At 38.1% G+C, this 21,087-nt stretch overlaps 3 protein-coding genes across 6 annotated transcripts; 1 reads left to right on the top strand and 2 right to left on the bottom strand.

Annotated features, from left to right (window-relative positions):
• The first annotated feature begins 889 nt into the window (after window positions 1-889).
• On the top strand, window positions 890-1,564 carry LOC130717489 (protein NRT1/ PTR FAMILY 6.4-like). The gene has a single exon (XM_057567756.1). It carries the CDS (start codon window positions 890-892, stop codon window positions 1,562-1,564), a length of 675 nt encoding a protein of 224 aa, XP_057423739.1.
• A 156-nt stretch (window positions 1,565-1,720) lies between these two features.
• On the bottom strand, window positions 1,721-3,432 carry LOC130733474 (uncharacterized). Of its 3 annotated transcripts, none has more exons than XM_057585692.1 (3): window positions 3,310-3,432; window positions 2,238-2,437; window positions 1,721-2,142 (listed from the first exon to the last, which is right to left on the bottom strand). In XM_057585692.1, the coding sequence occupies exons 2-3, from the start codon at window positions 2,427-2,429 to the stop codon at window positions 2,011-2,013; spliced, it is 324 nt and encodes a 107-aa protein (XP_057441675.1). In that variant the 5' UTR covers window positions 2,430-2,437; window positions 3,310-3,432; the 3' UTR covers window positions 1,721-2,010. The 3 variants fall into 3 exon arrangements, with proteins under 3 accessions (XP_057441675.1, XP_057441676.1, XP_057441674.1); XM_057585693.1 differs by having other exon boundaries at window positions 2,238-2,431; XM_057585691.1 differs by lacking the exon at window positions 3,310-3,432 and having other exon boundaries at window positions 2,238-2,471.
• Window positions 3,433-4,739: 1,307 nt separating this feature from the next.
• LOC130733471 (homeobox protein knotted-1-like LET6) lies at window positions 4,740-9,807 on the bottom strand. 2 transcript variants are annotated; one of them, XM_057585689.1, is made up of 5 exons: window positions 9,218-9,807; window positions 8,828-9,105; window positions 8,107-8,356; window positions 5,897-6,126; window positions 4,740-5,203 (listed from the first exon to the last, which is right to left on the bottom strand). In XM_057585689.1, exons 2-5 carry the CDS (start codon window positions 9,065-9,067, stop codon window positions 5,006-5,008), a joined length of 918 nt encoding a protein of 305 aa, XP_057441672.1. In that variant the 5' UTR covers window positions 9,068-9,105; window positions 9,218-9,807; the 3' UTR covers window positions 4,740-5,005. The 2 variants fall into 2 exon arrangements, with proteins under 2 accessions (XP_057441672.1, XP_057441671.1); XM_057585688.1 differs by lacking the exon at window positions 9,218-9,807 and having other exon boundaries at window positions 8,828-9,112.
• Between the last annotated feature and the right edge of the window lie 11,280 nt (window positions 9,808-21,087).

Raw genomic sequence — 21,087 nt, 5'->3', positions numbered from 1 at the left:
CTTTAAACATTCAGTGATAGGGGCAGTTATGGTGCTGAAATCTCTGATGAACCTCCTGTAGAAGGTAGCCAATCCATGAAAGCTGCGGACTTCAGTCACTGACTTGGGTGTGGGCCAATCTCTGATTGCACGAATTTTCTCTTCATCAACATGAATCCCCTCAGCTCCAACAATGAAGCCTAGAAAAAGCAATTTGTCGCTGCTGAACATACATTTTTTTAGATTAATGTACAGCTGGTTCTCCTGTAAGACTTGCAAAACCTGCTTCACATGCTCTAAATGCTCTTTCTTTGTTTTACTGTAAATCAGAATATTATCAAAATAAACTACAACGAAAGAACCAATCAAGGGACGAAGAACCTGGTTCATCAGCCGCATAAAAGTGCTAGGGGCGTTTGACAACCCGAAAGGCATCACCAGCCATTCATAAAGACCATCTTTGCTCTTGAAAGCTGTCTTCCACTCATCTCCAGGTCTGATTCTGATCTGATGGTAGCCACTGCGCAGATCTATTTTGGCAAACACCTTAGAACCAACCAGCTCATCAAGCATGTCTTCCAAGCGGGGGATTGGGAAGCGATACTTGATGGTGATCTTGTTGATGGCTCTACTATCCACACACATTCGCCACTGACCTCCTTTCTTAGGGACAAGGAGCACAGGTACAACACATGGGCTCATGCTGGCACGAATAAAGCCTTTCTTCAACAAATCTTCAATCTGCTCCCTCAAGATCTCATTCTCCTTGGGACTCATGCGGTAATGGGGAAGGTTTGGCAGGACAGCACCTGGAATCAGGTCTATTTGGTGCTGGATATCGCGCATGGGAGGTAGCTCATTAGGCAGCTCCTCTGCAGTTAGCTCCTTCATCATTCAGCAAGCTAAACTCATGAACAGAAAAGTTGGATCTCTAGATATCCCAGCAGGATCACTACCAGCTTTTGTCATCATTACCATTCTCCTCCTTACTTCCCTAAATGAGAAACTCACAGTGCCATTGGCTCGGAAATTCACTCACAATATACACGGGCTCACAAGTCTTCAGAGGATTGGAATTGGACTTGTTTGCGCTACTGTTGCAATGGTGGTTGCAGCAATTGCTGAGAAAGAAAGAAGGGATAATGCAGTAAAAAATCACACTATAATTAGTGCTTTTTGGCTGGTACCTCAGCTTTTTCTAGTGGCTACCGGGCAAGCATTTGCCTATGTTGGACAGCTAGAATTTTTCATCAGGGAGGCACCAGAGGGAATGAAATCTATGAGCACTGGACTTTTCCTAACTGCAATTTCAATGGGGTATTTTGTCAGTAGCTTATTGGTGTCAATTGTGGACAAATTGAGTAAGAAAAAGTGGTTCAAGAGCAATCTGAACAAGGGAAGGTTAGATTACTTCTATTGGCTGCTAGTTGTGCTGGGAGTACTGAATTTTATACTCTTTATTGTCTTGGCAATGAGGCATCATTACAAAGTTCAGCACAACATAGAGCCTGAAGACAATGTAGATAAAGAGCTTGTGATTGCAAATGAGGTCAAAATTGGTGTTGATGGAAAGGAAGAAGCATAGAGTATAGTCTTCAAATAAAAATCTAATTCTATTTGACCCTACATTGGTGTGCAAGAAGCAAATATCATGCCCCGTGGATGTTAACTTTGGGTGACTAGCAGAACCTTCTTTTATTATTAAAAGCAATTATTATGTATTATTAAGTAATGACAGATATATAAATGCAAACTAGATTGTAAGTTGTTTCCAAAAGAAATAAGCATTTGGAGAACATCGATTCCCCAACTCTAAATATAAATAAAGAAACTCCTAAATAGCCTGTTTTCATAAACAAAGGCCTAAATTTGACTAACGAATATAAGTTGAAAAGACTACAAAATTATAAATTCAAACTAAAGCATGATCTTCAAAGCAAGAATTTATCCATTTGAGGCCAAAGTCGCTAACTTCAGCCCTTGATAGTTTCAGTAGCAAGAAGACATAATCTTTAAGACAACAGCAGGCTATTATAAGGTACCAGTAGCCGAAGACGGTTGATGATTTATGACCAATGGAGGACGCAGAGCTCGGTGGGCTTCCTCCTTCTGTTTGCGGGCCTTGTACATCTCCTCTGTCTCAATGACAACTAGCCTCTTGACCTGCACAAATTACCAAGTTTTGCAATGTTACTGTACAGAAAGACCATTAATTTCCAGCAGAAAAGGGACATGTGTAGTAGAGCTTGTATTAGAACCTGTTGGAGCATTCCCCTAACAGTAGGCGTGTTCCATCGCATGACAGTTCGATTGCATTTTCCCAGGCGTAGTGCTTCCAAAGTGCGTCTGTGGAGCCTCCTGGTCCCTGGAATGCCCCTCACCAGAGTTATATAGAGATTTGGGCTCCAAGCAATTGGGACACATGCTTTGTATGCCTTAAATGCATTCATACCTTCAACTTGAAAACAGAACAGCATAAAGAATAAATCCGATAGTATAGTTTTTTACTCCCTCACCAGATAGCCATATTTTGCAATTATATGTATCAACTAAAATTTGAAGGCAATCAGTTTAGATGGGAAAAGAATCAATATTAATATACTCCATCTAACTTCATGTTTTTACTAGATGCAAACAGAATAAAAAATTTAAGGAACACATTTGGATTTTGGAAAAAATACTAGCTTATATACCAGAACTCACATTGAAGCGACTGCTTAAACCGTTACTAAGATATATGAAAATAAAATTGTGAATGAAAAATTAGCATCCATAACCATAACCACCTTGCTTATGATGCAAAAACCCGAACAGATAAATAATTTGGTAATCAAGGATTTTTAAGGTCAAGAAACTTCATTCATCAAACATGATACACTAAATAATATACAATGCTAATGATTATAGAGGCCTTCCCATAATCTTCACACAAAACAAATACTAAAACAAAGAAGAAAGGTCATCACACAACTATCAAAAGAGTGGGAAAACAATCAGCAAGATGTAAACAAAATCCCCAAATTCTGATATCAACTCAAACTAGCTCATAATGATACACTAAATTAACTGCTGATCAGACAAAGAGGCACTTCCATTTTGCTATTTTTGGAGTAAATTTGTAATACAATCAGTTTAAGATTAATAACCAAAATCATTGCAAGTTCCAAACACCCAAATGAAAAAAGATTCAAAATTTATTGGCCAAACCAATCCCCAGCATCTACAAACCCTGATTCCCATTTCCCAAATCACCTAAAACAATGTGTGAGAAAAGAGGATGAAGAAGAAGTGGTCATTGAAAATTGAACCTTTGATTGTGAAGAAACTCACCTGAATTTGGGAAGAACACGGTGAAGGGTCACAGTGGCAGCGCGGAAGAGCACAATTGAGATTGAGACTCTGGAAGAAACAGTGTGAGAATTGCAGAGATGAGAAGAACGAACAAGTCTTCAAAACGCACCGTTTTGGTCTTTTTTAATTTTTGGTCAATCACAGTTTTGGGCTTCAATGAAATGATGATAATCATTTGGGTTGGGTTTGTGTTTTTGGACTCTCATAAAATATTTGACCCAATTCTAAAATTGAAAATGGAGGTTTCTTTTGCTTTCACTGGATTTTCCATTTCAGAATGGATTGGGCATTTGGACTTGACAAAGTTGGCTGATTAATCTAAACTCATGGGCATGGCCACAAAAAATAGTGGTATAGTGAGTTCATATGGGATATGTAGGTATTTTGGCTATGATTCAATGTTTGTGGGTTGTGCCGTTGTGGTGGTTAAGAATATGTTTCGTGAACTCTCTTTGTGTGGGTTCGTCTCCTATTATCACCATGTGTCAGGGCAAATTTTTAGGATCATATGTTACTTATAGAGATACTTACAAATCACCTACCAACATAACTCTCACATCAGCAGTGAGAATCAAACACGCAACCTTATGAAAGAAAGTGTTTTGTCCTTACCTACTGAGTGAACTTGTATTAGTGAATTCTCTAATTTTATATAACTAAAACCTTGTAAGCTTTTAACAAATGAAACTGAATTTTTTAATTATTTCTTAATTTTAAGGGTGTAAATAATTTTACACAAAACAAATTTAAAGTTATAACTTATAATTGATCCCGAAGAAATCAAGTCGATTGAAATTAGCTAATGATCAACATGTGAAGAGTCACAACCTATGTCATCAACTTTACCAGAAGCAATGAATCCAACACAATCCTCAACAAGGACGACAAATAAATCTTCTTAGTTCCAAGAAGCAACATACAAGTGCTCTAAAAACAGTCTTCATATTGATGGCAATAGTTTGACTCATACCTTACTTGGCCAAGCAAGCTATGTGGTCCATAACAGAAACCAACACATTACTGTTCATATATATATAGACATCACCCCAAGTATGCAGGCAAATTTTCAAAAGAAGACCACGTGCTAAATTGGTTACTGAGTGTTTTGAAACAATTTGAAAACGTTTCAAACTTTTTTCTCAGTTCATAATAAGAACTCACTTCACTTGTTGTTTTCAAGTGCATACTAACATTCATATATATTAGAGATATCCACATATAGTCTAATTCATCAAAGATGCAAGTTAATTATATATATGACAATTTATGGAACCATATGATAAAAACCAGTTACCTCACGTTATATACTCCTTATGTGTACTAAAATTAATTAACGTAGTAAAAATATAAGTTCGTCATTACCCAATAAATAAACCTGGTATTTTTTAATACATGAAAATTATAAAAAATATATAACACAACATCCGCAATAATCAAAAAAAGTGTACGTAGATAATACATAGCATGATTAGCTATTTAGCTTCATACTCACTCCTCCGAAGCAGTTCAGAGATAAGCATGGATTTTGACCCTGCCTTAAACTAAAACATGCATTATAACCATGCATGCTAGGCTACAACTTGAAAATAGATAGGGTTTTGACAGAGCTCTATATAATACAAAACAAGGTTCAGATAAGAGTATTTTAGCTTGGGAGAGGATATGTAAAATGGAATTAAAGAAGCATTGGCATGGCATCCATAGGAAATGGCTTGCACATAACATTTTCCATATAGTAGTTAGTTGCATCCATCACAGCAAATTGCATATCCTCAGAAGGCTTCCAATGACGTTTTCTCTGATTGATGAACCAGTTGTTTATCTGCTTCAGATCCAATCCAGTGGATTCTGCAAGTGCTTGCTTTTGAGATTCCTACAAACATGTTCACCCCAATCCCAAGTTAACATGAGAAAATATTAGCATCTAAAACCAACATATGAAATTAAATTAAAGTTCCATTATTCAGATGACCAGGATTATTCTACAATACCATCAATTATAGAATTATAAGTGAATGCATTTTCTAATTAGAACCATGCTCAAATGTCTATAGTTTGGAAAATGTTTGGTCTACCGTGGTTTAAGAAAAATCTAGTTTACAAGTTGACAGAACTTCCGTGCAAATTAATTGTAGCATATAAGGAGCATCTTGGAAATAATATGTAGTGATGAATGTTAGTAGTAAAAACATGGCTCATGGGTGGACCGAACATATTTTAACATGGTCGATCATAGTCTTGGCCGCAAATTAAATATGGACATTATAACATGTCAAAGATATATACTATGATAAATTGCAGAAACATGGTATATATGAACTTTTGGTTGGTTCTAAAGTTGGGAGCCTCACAATCACTATTGTAAATTAAAGAATCAATTCCGGTTTGAAGCTCCAATAAGTAGCTTCTGGTTTCAAAGTTGATATTGATGAAAGAAAATCTGATCCAAACATGTTTTATAAAGCGTAACTAATGAAGTTATTATGCTTTGGATTGTGTGTGCACTGTCAATATAGCATACATTATATGCATATGATTTATGATGGATGTAATAAAACTTAGTTACCGATGGGTAAGGCCATTTGTAATGCCTGTTCCACCAATCTAGTAGCTGCTGCCTAGCTTCCTTTGGCAACTTTCCATTCTTTTTCTTCTTCAGAAACTCCTTCTTGAGGCTGCCGAGGTAACCGCTATACTTGCGCAGAAGTTGAACTTTTAGTTCCCTATCATCAGCTTGTGTGTCTAGGTTGTTTTCATGCACATCAACCTCATTCTGAGAAGATGATTCACTTTGACCTTCAAATCACCACAACAACATGAAACTATCAATAAAAGTAATTTATGCACACAAGCTAAAGTAGCATGATTTACAATATCACATATGCAGCCAAGATTACTTAACATTTAACACATCACTAGTAACTAGAACAACATGAAACTCATTAAGTACATGTTTGCATATTAGTTTTAAAACCATGCTGAAGACAAAAGCATGTTTTACTTCTGTCAAGCATGATTTTGACGTTACCGTTTCCAAACATGCACCAATTTTAGCTTCAGAATCAATTATAAAAAGAATCAATGGTGAATTTTTTTTCCGAAATACCAAATGAGTAAATACATGGTTTGATACCAAATGTATCTAGCCATGTAGAAAATTTCATATATCATCATCAACTATCATGACAAAAGTACTTTTTAATTTGAAAATACAGTTACCAAATGAATTAGCTAATACATGTACTTAATATGTGACCCCTTCCTCACCCAGTAGAAAACCTATAAAAAGAGGTTTGAGAGGGAACAAACTGGCAGGGAAATTAAAATTGACAAAAGAAAACAAGACAAGCAGTTTCCTTTTGCTACCAAGTTCTTGAAACAGTGACAAAGAGCCATGCACCTAAAAAGGTGAAGAAATTATATGTACAGAAGAAAGAAGGACTATTGCCTTGCAAGTGATGACAACACATGGATATGTGTGAAACAATGGTGCAAGCAGAACCAAGGCCACATGAAAATAAAAATAAGAATCCATTCAAAATATCTGGAAAGCCATTAGATTATTGATGGTCAGTAAATTAGGATGCATTAGGCTCGAATAAACTTTTCATCATTCAAATGATATTGCAAAAATCTCACTTTCTTGAATTCCCATCAAGCACTATAATATCATTATCAAACTTTTTGACCTAGTTCAAACACGTTGGGCCCATCTATTATACAATCTTACAAATAATTACTGTTTAAGTTTTTCAATCAATATCCTTTAAACTCTAATCACACCTTTTATAGATAAGAAGGGCCATCTGAGTGGGCTCTGAACTTATTCTGAAGATATTCATATAACTAAACATATACTGTAATCAAATCATCTTTATCATCAAAGATATATATCACACTTGTCCAGGAGATGAATGTGCAATCATCTTTTATAATATTAATTGGGCCCTCAGTCGTGTACTCTACCAATTAATATTGAATACCAATATTAAGCTTGTGAAGGACATTATCTACTAAAGATCTATTAATAGTAACTACAAAGTGACCCTTTCAAGGTTTGCAGTTAATTTCCAAAAGGGTTATAAAAGACATTGAGACACAGGAGAACTACTACTAGTCTAAAGACATATATAAACTTGACCATGATCTCATTTGCTTATTTATAACATGTTTGGATGACCTTCTCTTTACTCAAAATCAATTTTAGAACTAGAAGCTAGTTCATAAGAGTTTCCAAACATACACTTATACCGTGTTTGGATCAACTTCTCTTTTCTCAAAATCAATTCTAGAATCAAGAACCTTCGTCCAATAATTAAGTGCATGTTTGGAAACTCATTTTAAAACCACAGAGAATGTAAAATCATGGTGGAGCAATAGCCGAGGTAAGTTGTTTCTATCTACCATGATTTCAGCTTAATCATGATTTTTAAACGAGTTTCCAAACATATATATTATGACTTCAGTTTCAATTATGTAAGAGTTTCTAAACATGCAGGTAGCCTCTAGCCAAAAGATTTCAACAAAAGGGTTAAATTCTAGGTCTTTTGACAGTGGTAAAACAACCATCCATGACTGTCATGCAGCTAGTTTGTAGTTACTGATTTTTCTCTCCCATTGGTCACACAATGAATTACTAAGTTCTCACACACACACTGACACACTTGGTATCTCACCCGCACCCACTTCCCCAAACAAGAAAACCTTCCATGACTGCTCCACAGTCAGAGAAGTTCAGGAACAAGTAATGAATGTTTTAAGTGTATTAATAATCACCAAACTCTGTTGAAACTGCTAGAGCTTTGAGCTGACACTCAATCCTTGAAAAGAAAAGCATGGCTTCCTTGAAGGGTTTTGTGAGCTCATGCTCATACTTGATGAGCATCTCACAATAAGCCTCCATGAACTGATCCAGAGCTGGATCTTCACCTAAGGAACCACCTCCTGTCCTTCCAGATGCATTCAAGGACTCACATTTGGCACATGATTCCTCTAAACTAGCCACCACTTCAGGAGGTGCTCCAACCTGTAAATACCCAAGTCTCACCATTGAAACAAGCAAAAAAAAAAAAAACATGAAAGTAAACAAGATCTATACAGCATAAAAAAATTCACATTTCTAGGATCTTAACTCAAAAGCTTCTATTCCCATGGAAAAACCAATGAAAGAGAAATAAGCATGGTTTTTCCATCGTATATACTCAGACATGACAACCAAACAGCGCAGAGACACCCAACAACCACACAGATACTCTATTTTTCTCCTTGTCTCTCTTCTTATCACACTCATCCAGCTTATATCACATTTATTATTTCCCTTTTATATTTCTTTCGTGCTTGAGTGATTGTTTGGTGTCTCCACTGCACTGCACTATGCAAATGTCTACCAATCATTTAGTAAGTGTTTAAGCTTCCATGTTAAAAGAGTGCATGGATCACATGGACAACATCTCTTGGGAAGAAAGGGAAAGCTGATATGTGTAAAAGTTTATATCACCTTGAGGCAATTAAGGTAAGAGGACAAGAGACGAGGAAAGAGAGGATGAGCCATGATCTTGTCCCTCACACTACTGCTAGTGTTGTGGTCCTGCTGTTGCTGGCTGCTGTAGTTATGATCTTGAGCATTGCTCATGACAACAGGTACCCTTCTCATCTGGGGACCAGAATTGTTGTTGCTGTTGTTGCTCAGAGGCAGAGAAAGGAACTTCCTATTAGTTTCCATGTTCATCATGTCCATAGAGGAAGAAACACCACTGCAACTGTTACCTCCAAACCCTATCATAGTTTCAAACTGAAGTCAAGAAAAACACACATACTCTCTCTCTCTCTTTCTATATAAAAATAAAACTTTATAAAATATAAAATATATAAAATAAAATGCTAGTACCTATCTCACTCAGTGACTGTTTGTGAAAAAGAAGACTGCATAAGATATAATTGTCCTCCAGAGAGTACTCACTCCCGGAATTGAAGGTGAAAAAATGTGAGAAGAAAACTCCAAAGAGATTGTAAACAGTCAGAACAATAGGGATTTTTGGGTTGTTGGTCTCTTCTCTATAGACTGAAAAAGGTGGGAATCAGATGCAGCAGGTTTCAGATGCAGTGTCCTCCTCTTTCTCCCTTGAAAATGTGTACATGAACAGTGGCTGGCTTGTTCTCTCTCTCTCTCAAACATCAACAACACAACACAAGCAGTGAAGCTGAGTATTAATGGCAGGTGGAGACAGAGAGGGTTAACGTGTGTGTCTGCAACTTAACTGAGAGTTTTCCTTCCCAAGGAAAGATGGATGCTACGGAAACTCAATACCTAGGTCTATGCACTATACCACTCACTGCTCATGTCTACTGTTCATGTGTACCATGTATTGTTGCCTAGCTTAGCTTTCTCACTCTCTCATCATCAGGGAGGAGTGATAAAAACTACTTAAGTGCTTCACTCATTGTAAGATTAGTGTTACAAATGATAGACCCATAGAAATAATAGGACCATTCAACAGATACTCAGATACTATATTTCTCCATTTTTCTACATATTTTCTGATTATGTGTGTCTATTGAATGATTATGTGTGTCTATTAAATGTCTACCTTTTTATTACAGTTAATTATTTTATTTTTTCAAAATATACTTCAATTTTAAATCTATAACCAATTGGCTATCACTTTATATGTTGTATGTCACTTAATTATATGTTGACTATGGAGCAAGCGATTTTATCTCTCAACTGCTAAGTGTGTGGGTGCCTTAGTTAAGAGCAAAATCTATTACCTATTTTTTGAGCCAATGGGTTTGAGTGGTCGCAATAGTTAGAATAGTTATTTGAACCTTTGGGTTAAAACTTAACTCTTTAAACTACATACATTAGTTGGAGACATTCGGTTTTGTCTTTGATTACACTCTTTGCCAGAATTGCAAGAATAATTCAATATACAAAAAAGTTATGATTTTATGGTTTGAGATAAAAGTTTGTTCATGTTACGTTTAATATTCAAACATCAATGAGTTGTGAGAAATATAATTATGTAATGCATTTTGATTTATTCACATTCACATTGCGTATTCTGTTCAAAAAATGTGAGGAGTGAAATGTGAACCAATCATCACTAAAATTAATTTGGGAAAGCATTGTGACGACTTGGATGGGGGAGCATTGCGAGTGGTTTAGAATAACGCAAAGTGGAAAACCATGTTGGTGTTGGCAAATAATACTTTTTCATTTCATTGCTTTGGGTTTGTAGTGGTAGATGTGTTGGACCTGATTGAAGGGAATCAAACATCACCGTCCATCAACACCATGTGATATTCCCTCACTAATATATATTGGATCTTAATTAGTTTCTCTCTCTCTATCTCACTCACATATACACTTTAATTTGCTTTTATATGATGATATTGCTCTATATGTATCATAATTAAAAGCACTAGTATAAGTAGGGTGGGTTAATGAGAGAAACACGACACCGTTTTGCAAGCAAAACTGGAATCCATGCAAAGACATACATTTGTCAGAGGGGTCATATCAATCTAATCAAATAGTAGTGTATAGAGAAGAAAAGCAGGTTGGAAGAGAGAGAGGGAGCAAAAGAAGCCCATATTACTTAGATCTTGCCCTCTTTGTGGGTCACTCATCCTAACGTCTCTTCCTTTCATTTTTAAACTATAGCATTTGGAGAAACTTATCTTCACATTTCATTCTCACTTTCATCTATGAGATAAAAGAAGAAATAATAAAAAAAAAAAAAAGTATAGCTGCTTATGTGATAAGAAAAAAAAGTCAGAAAAAAAAAGAAAATTATAAAAATAAGATGAAAGAGAAAAATAAATGTGAACAAATCAAAACTCATTGTGTTTAATTTAGGCTTAATTGCATTTTTTGTTCCCCACGAATGATAAATGTGCATTTTTTGTCCTAAACATTTGAAAATAACAGAATCAGTCCCACACGTTTGTCTCCGCTAGCGTTTTTTGTCCCTTCCGTTAAAATTCTAACAGAAGTTACTTATTGCACCCCATTTTACTATTCTCACCCCTCAGTGGTGTTAGAAAATTTGGGTATGATAATCCTCGATAACTTCGAAGAATCGTGTTCGTACACTTTCCGAACAAAGTATTTCGACCCTATTCTTGCCTGTGTTCACGAAATCCTTGTTGGGATAATTCTGAAGAACAATCTGCTTCAGACAAATGAAAACAGATCAGGAATGTAGAGAGAAATATCGGTTTTTGTTTTCTGTATATAAAACCGAGGCCAAATGACTCCTTATAAAGGAGTTTGTTTAAGAAACCGAAAAACGGTTAATAAAACCCTGCCCGCTGACCTGGCAGTGGGACCCCAGCCAGGGGCTCCGCCCCTTGGAACCCCGCAATCTAATCGCGGTCAATTATGCGTTGGCTCAACAAGCGTGCACTCCGCACTACCCTAACTCGTTTCCGAGCTTAACGCATAATCGCATCGGCCTACAATAAATCACATTACTACTAAAATCCATTGATGATACTAAAATCACCAACAAGTGGGACTATAAATGCACATTTATCATTCGTGGGGGACCAAAAATGCAATTAAGCCTAAAAAATAAAAAAACCAAGAAACCCACCAACCACTTCTTCTTCTCCATCAAGTTCTTAAATGATTAGAGAAATATTTCCTTTTAATGATCCACAATGGCTTCCACTTCTTGTTGGCATCACTGTATTAAATTAAAATTATTGTACATGTTTACAGTATTTGCATGGGAATCACCATGAAAAGGGGCTAGCTCCTAGCAAAAATATTTCATTTTCCACATCTTTTATCCATTCACACACATGGTTGCAAGTCTTTATTGTCAGGGCATGCAAGTACTCATCATGCACAAACATGTGAGATACGCAGTGTTAGTTTTCAAACTTATTCTTATTTTTTCTTACAGGTTCTCATCGGAAGTTAATGATGAACCTACACGGCTACACCTGGGTATGGACAGATAACATAGCATAAGGAGAGATGAGAATTGGGAGAAGAATAATAAGAATAAGTGGTTGATGGGTTTCTTGGTTTATTTTTTTATTTTTTAAACTTAATTGCACTTTTGGTCCCCCACGAATGATAAATGTGCATTTCTGGTCTAGTGAGGGGTGAGAATAGTAAAATGGGTATGCAATAAGTAACTTCTGTTAGAATTTTAACGGAGGGACCAAAAACGCTAACGGAGACAAACGTGTGGGACTGATTCTGCTATTTTCAAACGTTTAGAACCAAAAATGCACATTTGTTATTCGTGGGGGACCAAAAGTGCAATTAAGCCTTTAATTTATAACCTCATACCCTACACAAATCATTGACAATTTGACCTAAGAAATATTTTGGTAGACACTAAGGAGTCATTTTGCTTGATTAAAAATATATAATACTACTCATGTACAAGGTTGTCGGTAAACTCCGTCAATAATTTAGCGACAATTTTAACTATAGGTAATATAGCGATGGTCAAAGTCATCAGTTAAAAACCGCTAAAGATAACGATGACACTACTACAGAAAAAGTTTTTCGGCTTTTCGCCATGGTTAAACCCGTCCATTCGTCACGGTTAAACCCGCCCATGAGTTTTTAGTTGTCGATATATAACAACGAGTTTTTAATCATCGATAAATGGGCATTACCGTTGACTTTTAGTGGTTATTAATGGCCTAGGGTCGTTGGTTGTAAGTGTTTTACTTGAGTGTGACCCTTGACCATTGTTTTTTTAAGTTACATTAAATTCTTTAGTGGTAAAATAATTGTTTTAGAAAAAATGTAATACATGAAATAGAAAAATTATATTTGTAACATGTTAAGATTCAAAAATATATTATACTAATAAGTAATAAAAAAATACATTTTGAATTATGCATTCCCATGTCATTTGAGTGTCATTGTATTACTCAATTTAATGTTAAGTTCTCTAAAGAGATAATGTAGTATAAGGGTGTATGAAAAACCTATTTACAATCATTAACACTTGATTGATTAGGACAAACTTGTTGATTACTTGATAAATATGTGGTGGTGAATTATCTTGGAATTCTTTTTAGTTATATGAACAATATAGAACTTTGAGTTTTTTTTTAGCCTCCATATAATTTACACTTCCTTTATATACAAACTCCACTTATGATTTTACTTAAAAATTTGACATATTTATATCATTTTTATTGTCTATTTTAGGCTTTATTTTTTTCAATAAATTACTATTTTAGTTCATCTGGTAACATATTACTATCCTAAAAAATGATTGGACTAATACCAAAAAGTCGTCAAACGACACTTACATAAGCATGAATAAATTTTAAAAGAGCGATATCGCAATGCAACCAGATAAGACACTTAAGTATAAAACATGCACACTCAAGTTGATGCAGATATCTAACAAACAACTAAAACATAAAATAAAAACCCTAAGAAACCATAGAACCCGTAAAACTCGTGTACTTCATAGTTCAGCCAATTGACTTCTGAGTGAAAACATTGATTTCCAATTTTTAAACAACACCCCATCCTTTGCACCTCATTCAGCTAAACCTTTCTCTATCTTCTTTTAAGATCAATACAAGCTTTTAAGTGGATAACCCTACCAAGAAGGAATTTTGTTTTTGGTCAATGGTGCTTTGTATTAATCAATAGGGCCCAGGGAAATACCGCCCGAGATTCAACACGTCCCTAGTCTGGGCTTGATACAAGCTACCGGGAGTTCGGGCTTTTACCCACATTTTGCTTGAGGGTAAGCAAATCTCTTAAGTTTGGGTGGAGACTGGAGATAGCAAGAGTTTTCTTCTATTTATTTGTTTATCTTCCTTGCTCATGTTAAAAGTATATGATTAAAATTGTCCAAAAAAAAAAAGAATATGATTAAAAAGAATGAAAAAGAAACATGAAAGGAGAAGAAAATAAAGAAGAAAAAATAGAATAAGAGAAAAAAAATAAGATGAAAGAAGAAGGACAAGGAATATTATTTTTTTAACTTAGTCAACATATATTAAAAGCCAACCGACAAAGAAGCCAATATATTCGAGTCCATAAAAGGAACCGCAGCTAAAAGAGCCTCCTCCACCCAAACTTAATCAGCGTAGGTGACAACGTTCCGAACAAAATAATCTGCCACGAAATTACCATAACATCTAACAAAAGTAAAAATAACCAAAGCAAAATCTGAAACAAAATTACGACAATCTTTAATAATGGAATATTATTAGGAAACTATCATGGTAGAGTTGAGTTGGGCTTTTTTATCCTCATGTTTAATCACTCAACTCATCATCATTTCATATGCGAATGGCGAAGGCTAGGGTGGACGTTTTCAAAATTGGTCCAACGGTAGACCATGGTTAAAACCATTGGATCTTGGAATCTAGAATTATTCTTTAGATGAGTTATTGGAATTAAATTAATGATAAACGAGTACACATGTAATATCATCTCTTTCCTAAGCTAAGATATTTTTTTTTTAATTCATCAACATCATCGACGCTTCGACACTCATTGTCGCTGTTCTGTACTAGGGAGATCTGACGTCGGAAACTGACAGAAAGTAAACCCTAGCAGAGTACTAAAAATATCACAAAAGGAATATTCTCATTAAATGTTCAAAATGTACTTTTTACAAGGGGTTGACCTCTCCTTTTATAGAGGGAATGATCATAACGTGGACTTTCACTGTACTTGGGCCTGACAACCGGGGCCCAAGCCTCTATTCATATAAGACAAAACTAAAGGAATCTTCCAGCTGGCGCGTGGACCCATCCAAAAGAAGGGCGGGCTTCGACGTTGTTCCACAAACCCCGCCATGGCTGCTTTCGTTCATCTAAATGCTCGATTTGGGCGGGAATAAGGGATACTTATATCCCGCCCAGTCCACATGCCCCCAAGACATGAGGCTTAAGTAAGTTGAGTCGAAATGTCTTTATACGTTGCTTCATCGCCTGCCTTTATCATTTACTTCGTCCTTCTGATAATTGTGTCGCCGTTCTTTCATTTGTGTAGGTGTCCCGCCCAGTCCACATTCCCCCAAGACATGAGACTTAGGTTCCTTGAGTCGAGACGTCTTTACAGTATATCGCCATTCTTTGTAGTCACGGGCCTGTCGTCGCATTCTTGCTTATGAATTCTCGCCATTTTCATGTTCTTTTATACGTCGCCATTTTTATCTTTGTCGATACATCGCCGTTATCACACCTGTCAATCACGTCTTTTCAATTGACGCACGTATCCTTCTTTTCCGGGATTTTGTTATCATTTGCCATAAATGCAGTTGTGCGTCTCGAGGAGTTATGTCTTTTCGTTTCATACCTTTTCAAATTTCAAATCCCACGATCCCACGATCCCACGACCCTTCAGTTTTTCCCACTCATTCTCTCTCTTCCTTTTTCTTCTATAAATACCCTTTTCACCTTTCACTTTTCACTTTTCTGAAAACCTTTGCTCTGAAAACTTTTTCATCGCAGCTTTCACTCTCTTCTTTGTTCTCCGGTGAACCTTGCTCACTCCGGCCGTCGTCATTGCGCGGTGCTCCCCCATCGCCGACGTTCTCTTTACTCAATCTTCCACTTCTTCCGCCGGTGAGTCCTTCCCCTTTCTCTTTGACGCTGTTTGTCTTCTTCCTTTTTTGTGTTTGAACCTGTTCATCTTCTTTTTTATTTTTATGAAATTACCCAGTATGTCGACGCAAAATTTTAGCATTTCCTCTTTAGAACTCACTTCTCCTTCTACGGAGGGGGAAGTTTCTGCCCCCACCGTTATCGAAATACAATCCTCGCCCTCCACTCACGAGGATTCCGGTCCCGCCGGCTCCGTTGATTCTATTCTCTCCTCTAATGGAGATTTGTCCTCGCCCGAATGGCGTTCCAATGCGCATTTAGTTGAAGATAAGTGTCTTTAGCGCTCCATCTGGGGTAGCCTTGGAAGCATCAGTTCGCTTCGAATATCTTCTCAAGGGTTTACTAAGATAAATCCCGCCACCTCTAATAACGAAGATCACCTGTTAAATGTTCTTCCATGTGGCGAGGACGATTGTGTTCTTTTTCGCAAGGAACCCTCTGATGAATCGCCCGACTTCTTTTTTGTTTATGGCTATTTTTTCTTGGATTTGAATATCAAACTCCCTTTCTCGCCTTTTATATGTCACGTTCTTACCTTTTTAAACGTGGCGCCTTGTCAACTCCAGCCCAACGCCTGGGGTTTTATTCGCTGCTTTGAAATTCTCTGTGAGAATTTGAGTTGCACTCCCACCTATCTCTTGTTTTTCCTTTTCTATAAGACAGTCACCACAAAACCTACATCTGTCAAGTGGGTTCCCCTTTTGGCCCGCAAGAACATGAGTCGCTTCACCGCCCTTAAAAGCCATTACAAAGTGTGGCAGAAAAAATACTTCAAAGTTATGGAGTCACCTGAAATGAATAACTTATTTCGAGATTCCGATAATAACCCTCTCTTCCCTTTTTACTGGACAAAAAACCCTCGCCGAAAAATATCTGTTTCATACGACGCCTTGGATGAATCCGAGCAGGCCATCGCCGATTACCTCCGCACATTACCAGTAATCTCTGGTCATGACTTGATTGAAGCGTCGAAATCCGGCACTTTAAATCACTTTTTTAGTAAGTTTATAATTTTTGCACAACTTGTTTTTCTTTTTGCTCATCTACCTCGCCTAATTGATGCTTTCCATGCAGCCACGATGGGAAAAAGCAAGGTTGATGCCAACCCCATCAAGATGAAGGAATACCTCGCCCAGTCGGCTGCGGCGGCGAAGAAAAGGGCCGCCGAGACTGAGCAGAAGAAAAAGAATGATGGAACTTCGGGCTCTGATAACGTCAGGGACCCTAAGCGCCAAAAAACTTCGAGCGCTGCTGGTGGTAGACCTCTTCACCAATCAACTCAATCAACTCTCGATCCAAAAGGTCGTCTGGCTGAGAAAAAGAAGGGTCATGAGAATGTCCCGCCAACTCAACCGGATTCGAGTGCACTAATCAACCGTCCGCCAACTCCATTTATCCAAGCTGGCCCTAGCTCAGCTATTGATGGCGAGACTCCTCCTCCTTTGCTGAGCTTATCTGATCCTCATTTCAACGGATTGGATTTTATGACCCGCACCTTTGATAACCGGCTCCACAAGGATGTTTCCGGTCAAGGTCCCCCCAACATTGCTTCTGTGGCGATTCATCACGCACTTTCTGCTGCCAGTACCGTGGCGGGAATGGCTCAGTGTGTGAAGGAATTGATATCGGCCAAGAATCGTCTTGAGAAGAAGGCAGCCGATTATAAAACTGCCTATGAACGAGCTAAGGCTGACGCTGAAGCCGCCAACAAGAAGCTGAAATCTGCTGAAGAAAAATGCACTAAGTTAACTGCTGAATTGGCGGCTTCTGACCTGCTTCTTCAGAAGACCACGTCTCTAAAAGAAGCCATCAATGATAAACACACTGCCATTCAAGCCAAGTGCCAAAAACTGGAAAAGAAGTACGAACGCCTGAATGCTTCTATCTTAGGGCGTGCTTCTATCCAGTTTGCTCAAGGCTTTCTGGCGGCCAAAGAGCAGATTAGTGTGGTTGAGCCGGGCTTTGATCTTTCCCGCATTGGATGGCTGAAGAAGATCAAGGATGGTCAAGTGGTTGGCGATGATGACATAAGCCTCGATCTCCTTCCTCAATTCAATGATGAAAGTGAGTCTGAAGAAGAAGAAGATGATGGCGGAGATAAAAATGATCAGGACAAAGGTGAGGATCAAGGAAAGGAAGACCCTCAAGTTGTTGCAGGTCAAGGGGACAGCGCCAACAACGAGAATCTGCCTTGAATTTGTTTTTATTTTATGAAGTCAACATTGTGCCCTGGGCGTTGCCCTTTTGTTTTTTATCGTTCTAAATCATGTACGGGCATCGCCCCTTTTTCTTACTTTTAATGAAGACAGTTTTAAGTTCATTCGTTGTGACCTTGCGTTGTTACCAACTTTTGTTGTTATTTAGGTCTATATACCTTAATCGATTTTTCGACGAGGCTTGGTTTCTAGTGGCCACTAGAATTGCAAAGGCTTTTAACATTTGATGGTGATACTCTCTTATTCCGAAAGGTTTACTCGCGGTATTGCATACCTTGATACGATTTGCATTGCATGAACTCGTAATATGAATTAAAAAATATATGCGATTCTGTTGAAATGATCTTTTCATTAATTATCTTTCGTATGGGAACAATTGTTCCTTCATTACATATGTCGCCTCATTAAAAACCTTTCCAAAGAAAGGGAAAAAGAGTGCGACTTTATTCACCTTTGTTGTTTTTTGTCTTTCTAAGTAAAATATTGCTTCAGATGTGAGGCGTTCCATGTCCGTGGGACCCTCTGACCATTAAGTTGTTCCAACTTATAAGCTCCTCCTCCAACATCGCCTATAATCCTATAAGGCCCGCCCCAATTGGGTGAAAGTTTGTTGTGTTTGTCGGGTATTGTATTTTTTCGGAGCACCAAGTCTCCTACCCTCATCTTTCTTGGCACTACTTTTGTTGTGAATTTTCTTGCAATCTTCACTTTTCCCGCCTCATTTCTTATGTGTGCCTCCCGTTGTTCTTCTGGCAACATAATTAGATTTGCTATCAGATTTTCCCCGTTGTCATTCTCATTGAACCGAGCCACTCGCCAACTCTGGTTTTCTATTTCCACTGGGAGCATGGCGTCAGTCCCATAAGTTAGACGATACGGGGTTTCCTTTGTGCTTGATTGTTCAGTAGTGTTATACGCCCAAAGAACGCCTGGTAACTCCTCCGCCCAAAGTCCTTTTGCTTCATCCAGCTTCTTTTTTAATCCTTTCAAAATGACTTTATTAGCTGACTCGGCCTGTCCATTGGTTTGTGGATGTTCTACCGAGGCAAATCTCATTTCAATTCTCATTCCTGCACAAAATTCCCGGGTGACGTTACTTGTAAATTGGGTCCCATTGTCCATTATCAAAGCCATGGGGACCCCAAATCTGCACACAATCCTCCGCCACAGGAAGTTCCTGACCTTGACCGCCGTGATAGTCGCCACTGCTTCGGCTTCTATCCACTTAGTGAAGTAATCAACCGCCACGATGATATACTTCATTTGTGCCTTTGCTACCGGGAATGGTCCTAAGATATCAGTTCCCCACATGGCAAATGGCCAAGGCGCCATCATGGTTGTTAATTCTTCTGGTGGAGCCTTGTGTAAGTCAGAAAAGACTTGACATTTTTCACATTTCTTAACATATTCCAAACAGTCTCTCTTCATTGTTGGCCAATAAAATCCTGCTCTCAAAACTTTTACTGCCAAGGATCGCCCGCCGATATGACTGGAACACACGCCTTCATGGACTTCCGCCATTATTCCGGGGGCGTCCTTGGTATCGACACATTTGAGCATAGGGGACATAATTCCTCGCCGATACAACTCACCATCCACCATTGTGTAAAAACTGGCTTCCCTGCGTTTTGCTCTAATGTTCAGATCATCATCCTTTGGAGGATTTTCTAGGAAGATCTTGATTGGCTCCATCCAAGAAAGCTCGCCCTCACTTACTGACTTGACTGCTTTCAACTTTATTTCTACCAAATCAATGTTCGGGCGAGACAGGGTTTCCTGAATGACTGTTTGGTAATTGCCCAATCTCCATGTGCTCGCCAATTTTGCTAACACATCTGCCCTCTCATTTTGTCCCCTCGGGACATGTTCTATCTTAATTTCTTTGACCTCCATCATCAATCTGCGCACCACTTCCAAGTATTTGGAAAGTTGCGGATCCTTTACTTGATACTCGCCTTTCACCTGTTTAACCACTAACTGCGAATCTCCCTTGATAAATAACTTTTGGACCCCCAACTCAATGGCTAGCCTTAAGCCGGCGATCAAAGCCTCATACTCAGATTGATTGTTGCTCGCCTTGAACTCGAACTTTAGAGACTGTTCAATGATCATTTTGTCTGGACTTTCAATTGTTATCCCAGCCCCACTTCCAGTGTTATTAGAGGATCCATCCACAGATAGGACCCATTCTCCTTGAGTCTTCTCGCCTTCCGTGGGTGTTAATTCCGCCACGAAGTCGATCAAACTTTGAACTGTGACTTGGCCCCTTGGCTCATATTGTATATCATATTCTGACAATTCCACTGACCAGCTAACCAATCGCCCTAATAAATCAGGCTTCTGAAGTACTTGTTTAAGGGGACATCAGTTTTAACTTTGACTTGGAAACTTTGGAAATAAGGCCTGAGGCGCCTCGCAGTTTTCAGAATCGCCAATGCAGCCTTTTCAATTTTTTGGTACCGCAACTCTGCCCCCTGTAAAGTATGGCTCACGAAATATATAACTTTATGCTTTTTTCCCTCTTCCTGGAGCAACACTGTACTCACCGCCTTGTCAGTAACTGCTAGATAGAGCACTAATGGAATGCCTGGTGTTGGCTTGGAAAGTACTGGTAATGTGGCCAATGATTCTTTTAATTTGGTAAAAGCTTGTTCGCATTCCTCTGTCCACTGAAACTTTGAATTCTTTTTTAAGCATGTGAAGAATGGGGCCGCTTTGTCACCCGCCATTGGCAAGAAACGTGACAAGGCGGCCATTCGTCCTGTCAAACGTTGAACTTCTTTGACACTTGTTGGGCTTTTCATCTCCAATATCGCCCTTCCCTTATCAGGATTCACTTCTATTCCTCTCGATGTCAACATAAATCCCAAGAACTTTCCTCCCTGGATCCCAAAAGAACACTTCTCGGGATTCAACTTCATTTGATATG

Source organism: Lotus japonicus, chromosome 1 (genome assembly GCF_012489685.1).
Source record: "Lotus japonicus ecotype B-129 chromosome 1, LjGifu_v1.2".
Taxonomy (NCBI): Eukaryota; Viridiplantae; Streptophyta; class Magnoliopsida; order Fabales; family Fabaceae; genus Lotus; species Lotus japonicus.
The sequence above is the reverse complement of the archived record's forward strand: the minus strand, read 5'-3'. Positions and strand labels throughout refer to the sequence as shown.

Bases quoted from the DNA above. Each gene is read 5' to 3' on its own strand.
- LOC130733471 (XM_057585688.1), bottom strand. From the start codon at position 9,112: ATGATAGGGTTTGGAGGTAACAGTTGCAGTGGTGTTTCTTCCTCTATG. The intron at 8,357-8,827 runs GTGATATAAACT...GGGTATTTACAG, and splicing joins CTTACCTTAATTGCCTCAAG to GTTGGAGCACCTCCTGAAGT. The intron at 5,204-5,896 runs GTAACTAAGTTT...ACATGTTTGTAG, and splicing joins ACAAATGGCCTTACCCATCG to GAATCTCAAAAGCAAGCACT.
- LOC130717489 (XM_057567756.1), top strand. From the start codon at position 890: ATGAACAGAAAAGTTGGATCTCTAGATATCCCAGCAGGATCACTACCA.
- LOC130733474 (XM_057585691.1), bottom strand. From the start codon at position 2,456: ATGCTGTTCTGTTTTCAAGTTGAAGGTATGAATGCATTTAAGGCATAC. The intron at 2,143-2,237 runs GTTCTAATACAA...TAATTTGTGCAG, and splicing joins TTAGGGGAATGCTCCAACAG to GTCAAGAGGCTAGTTGTCAT.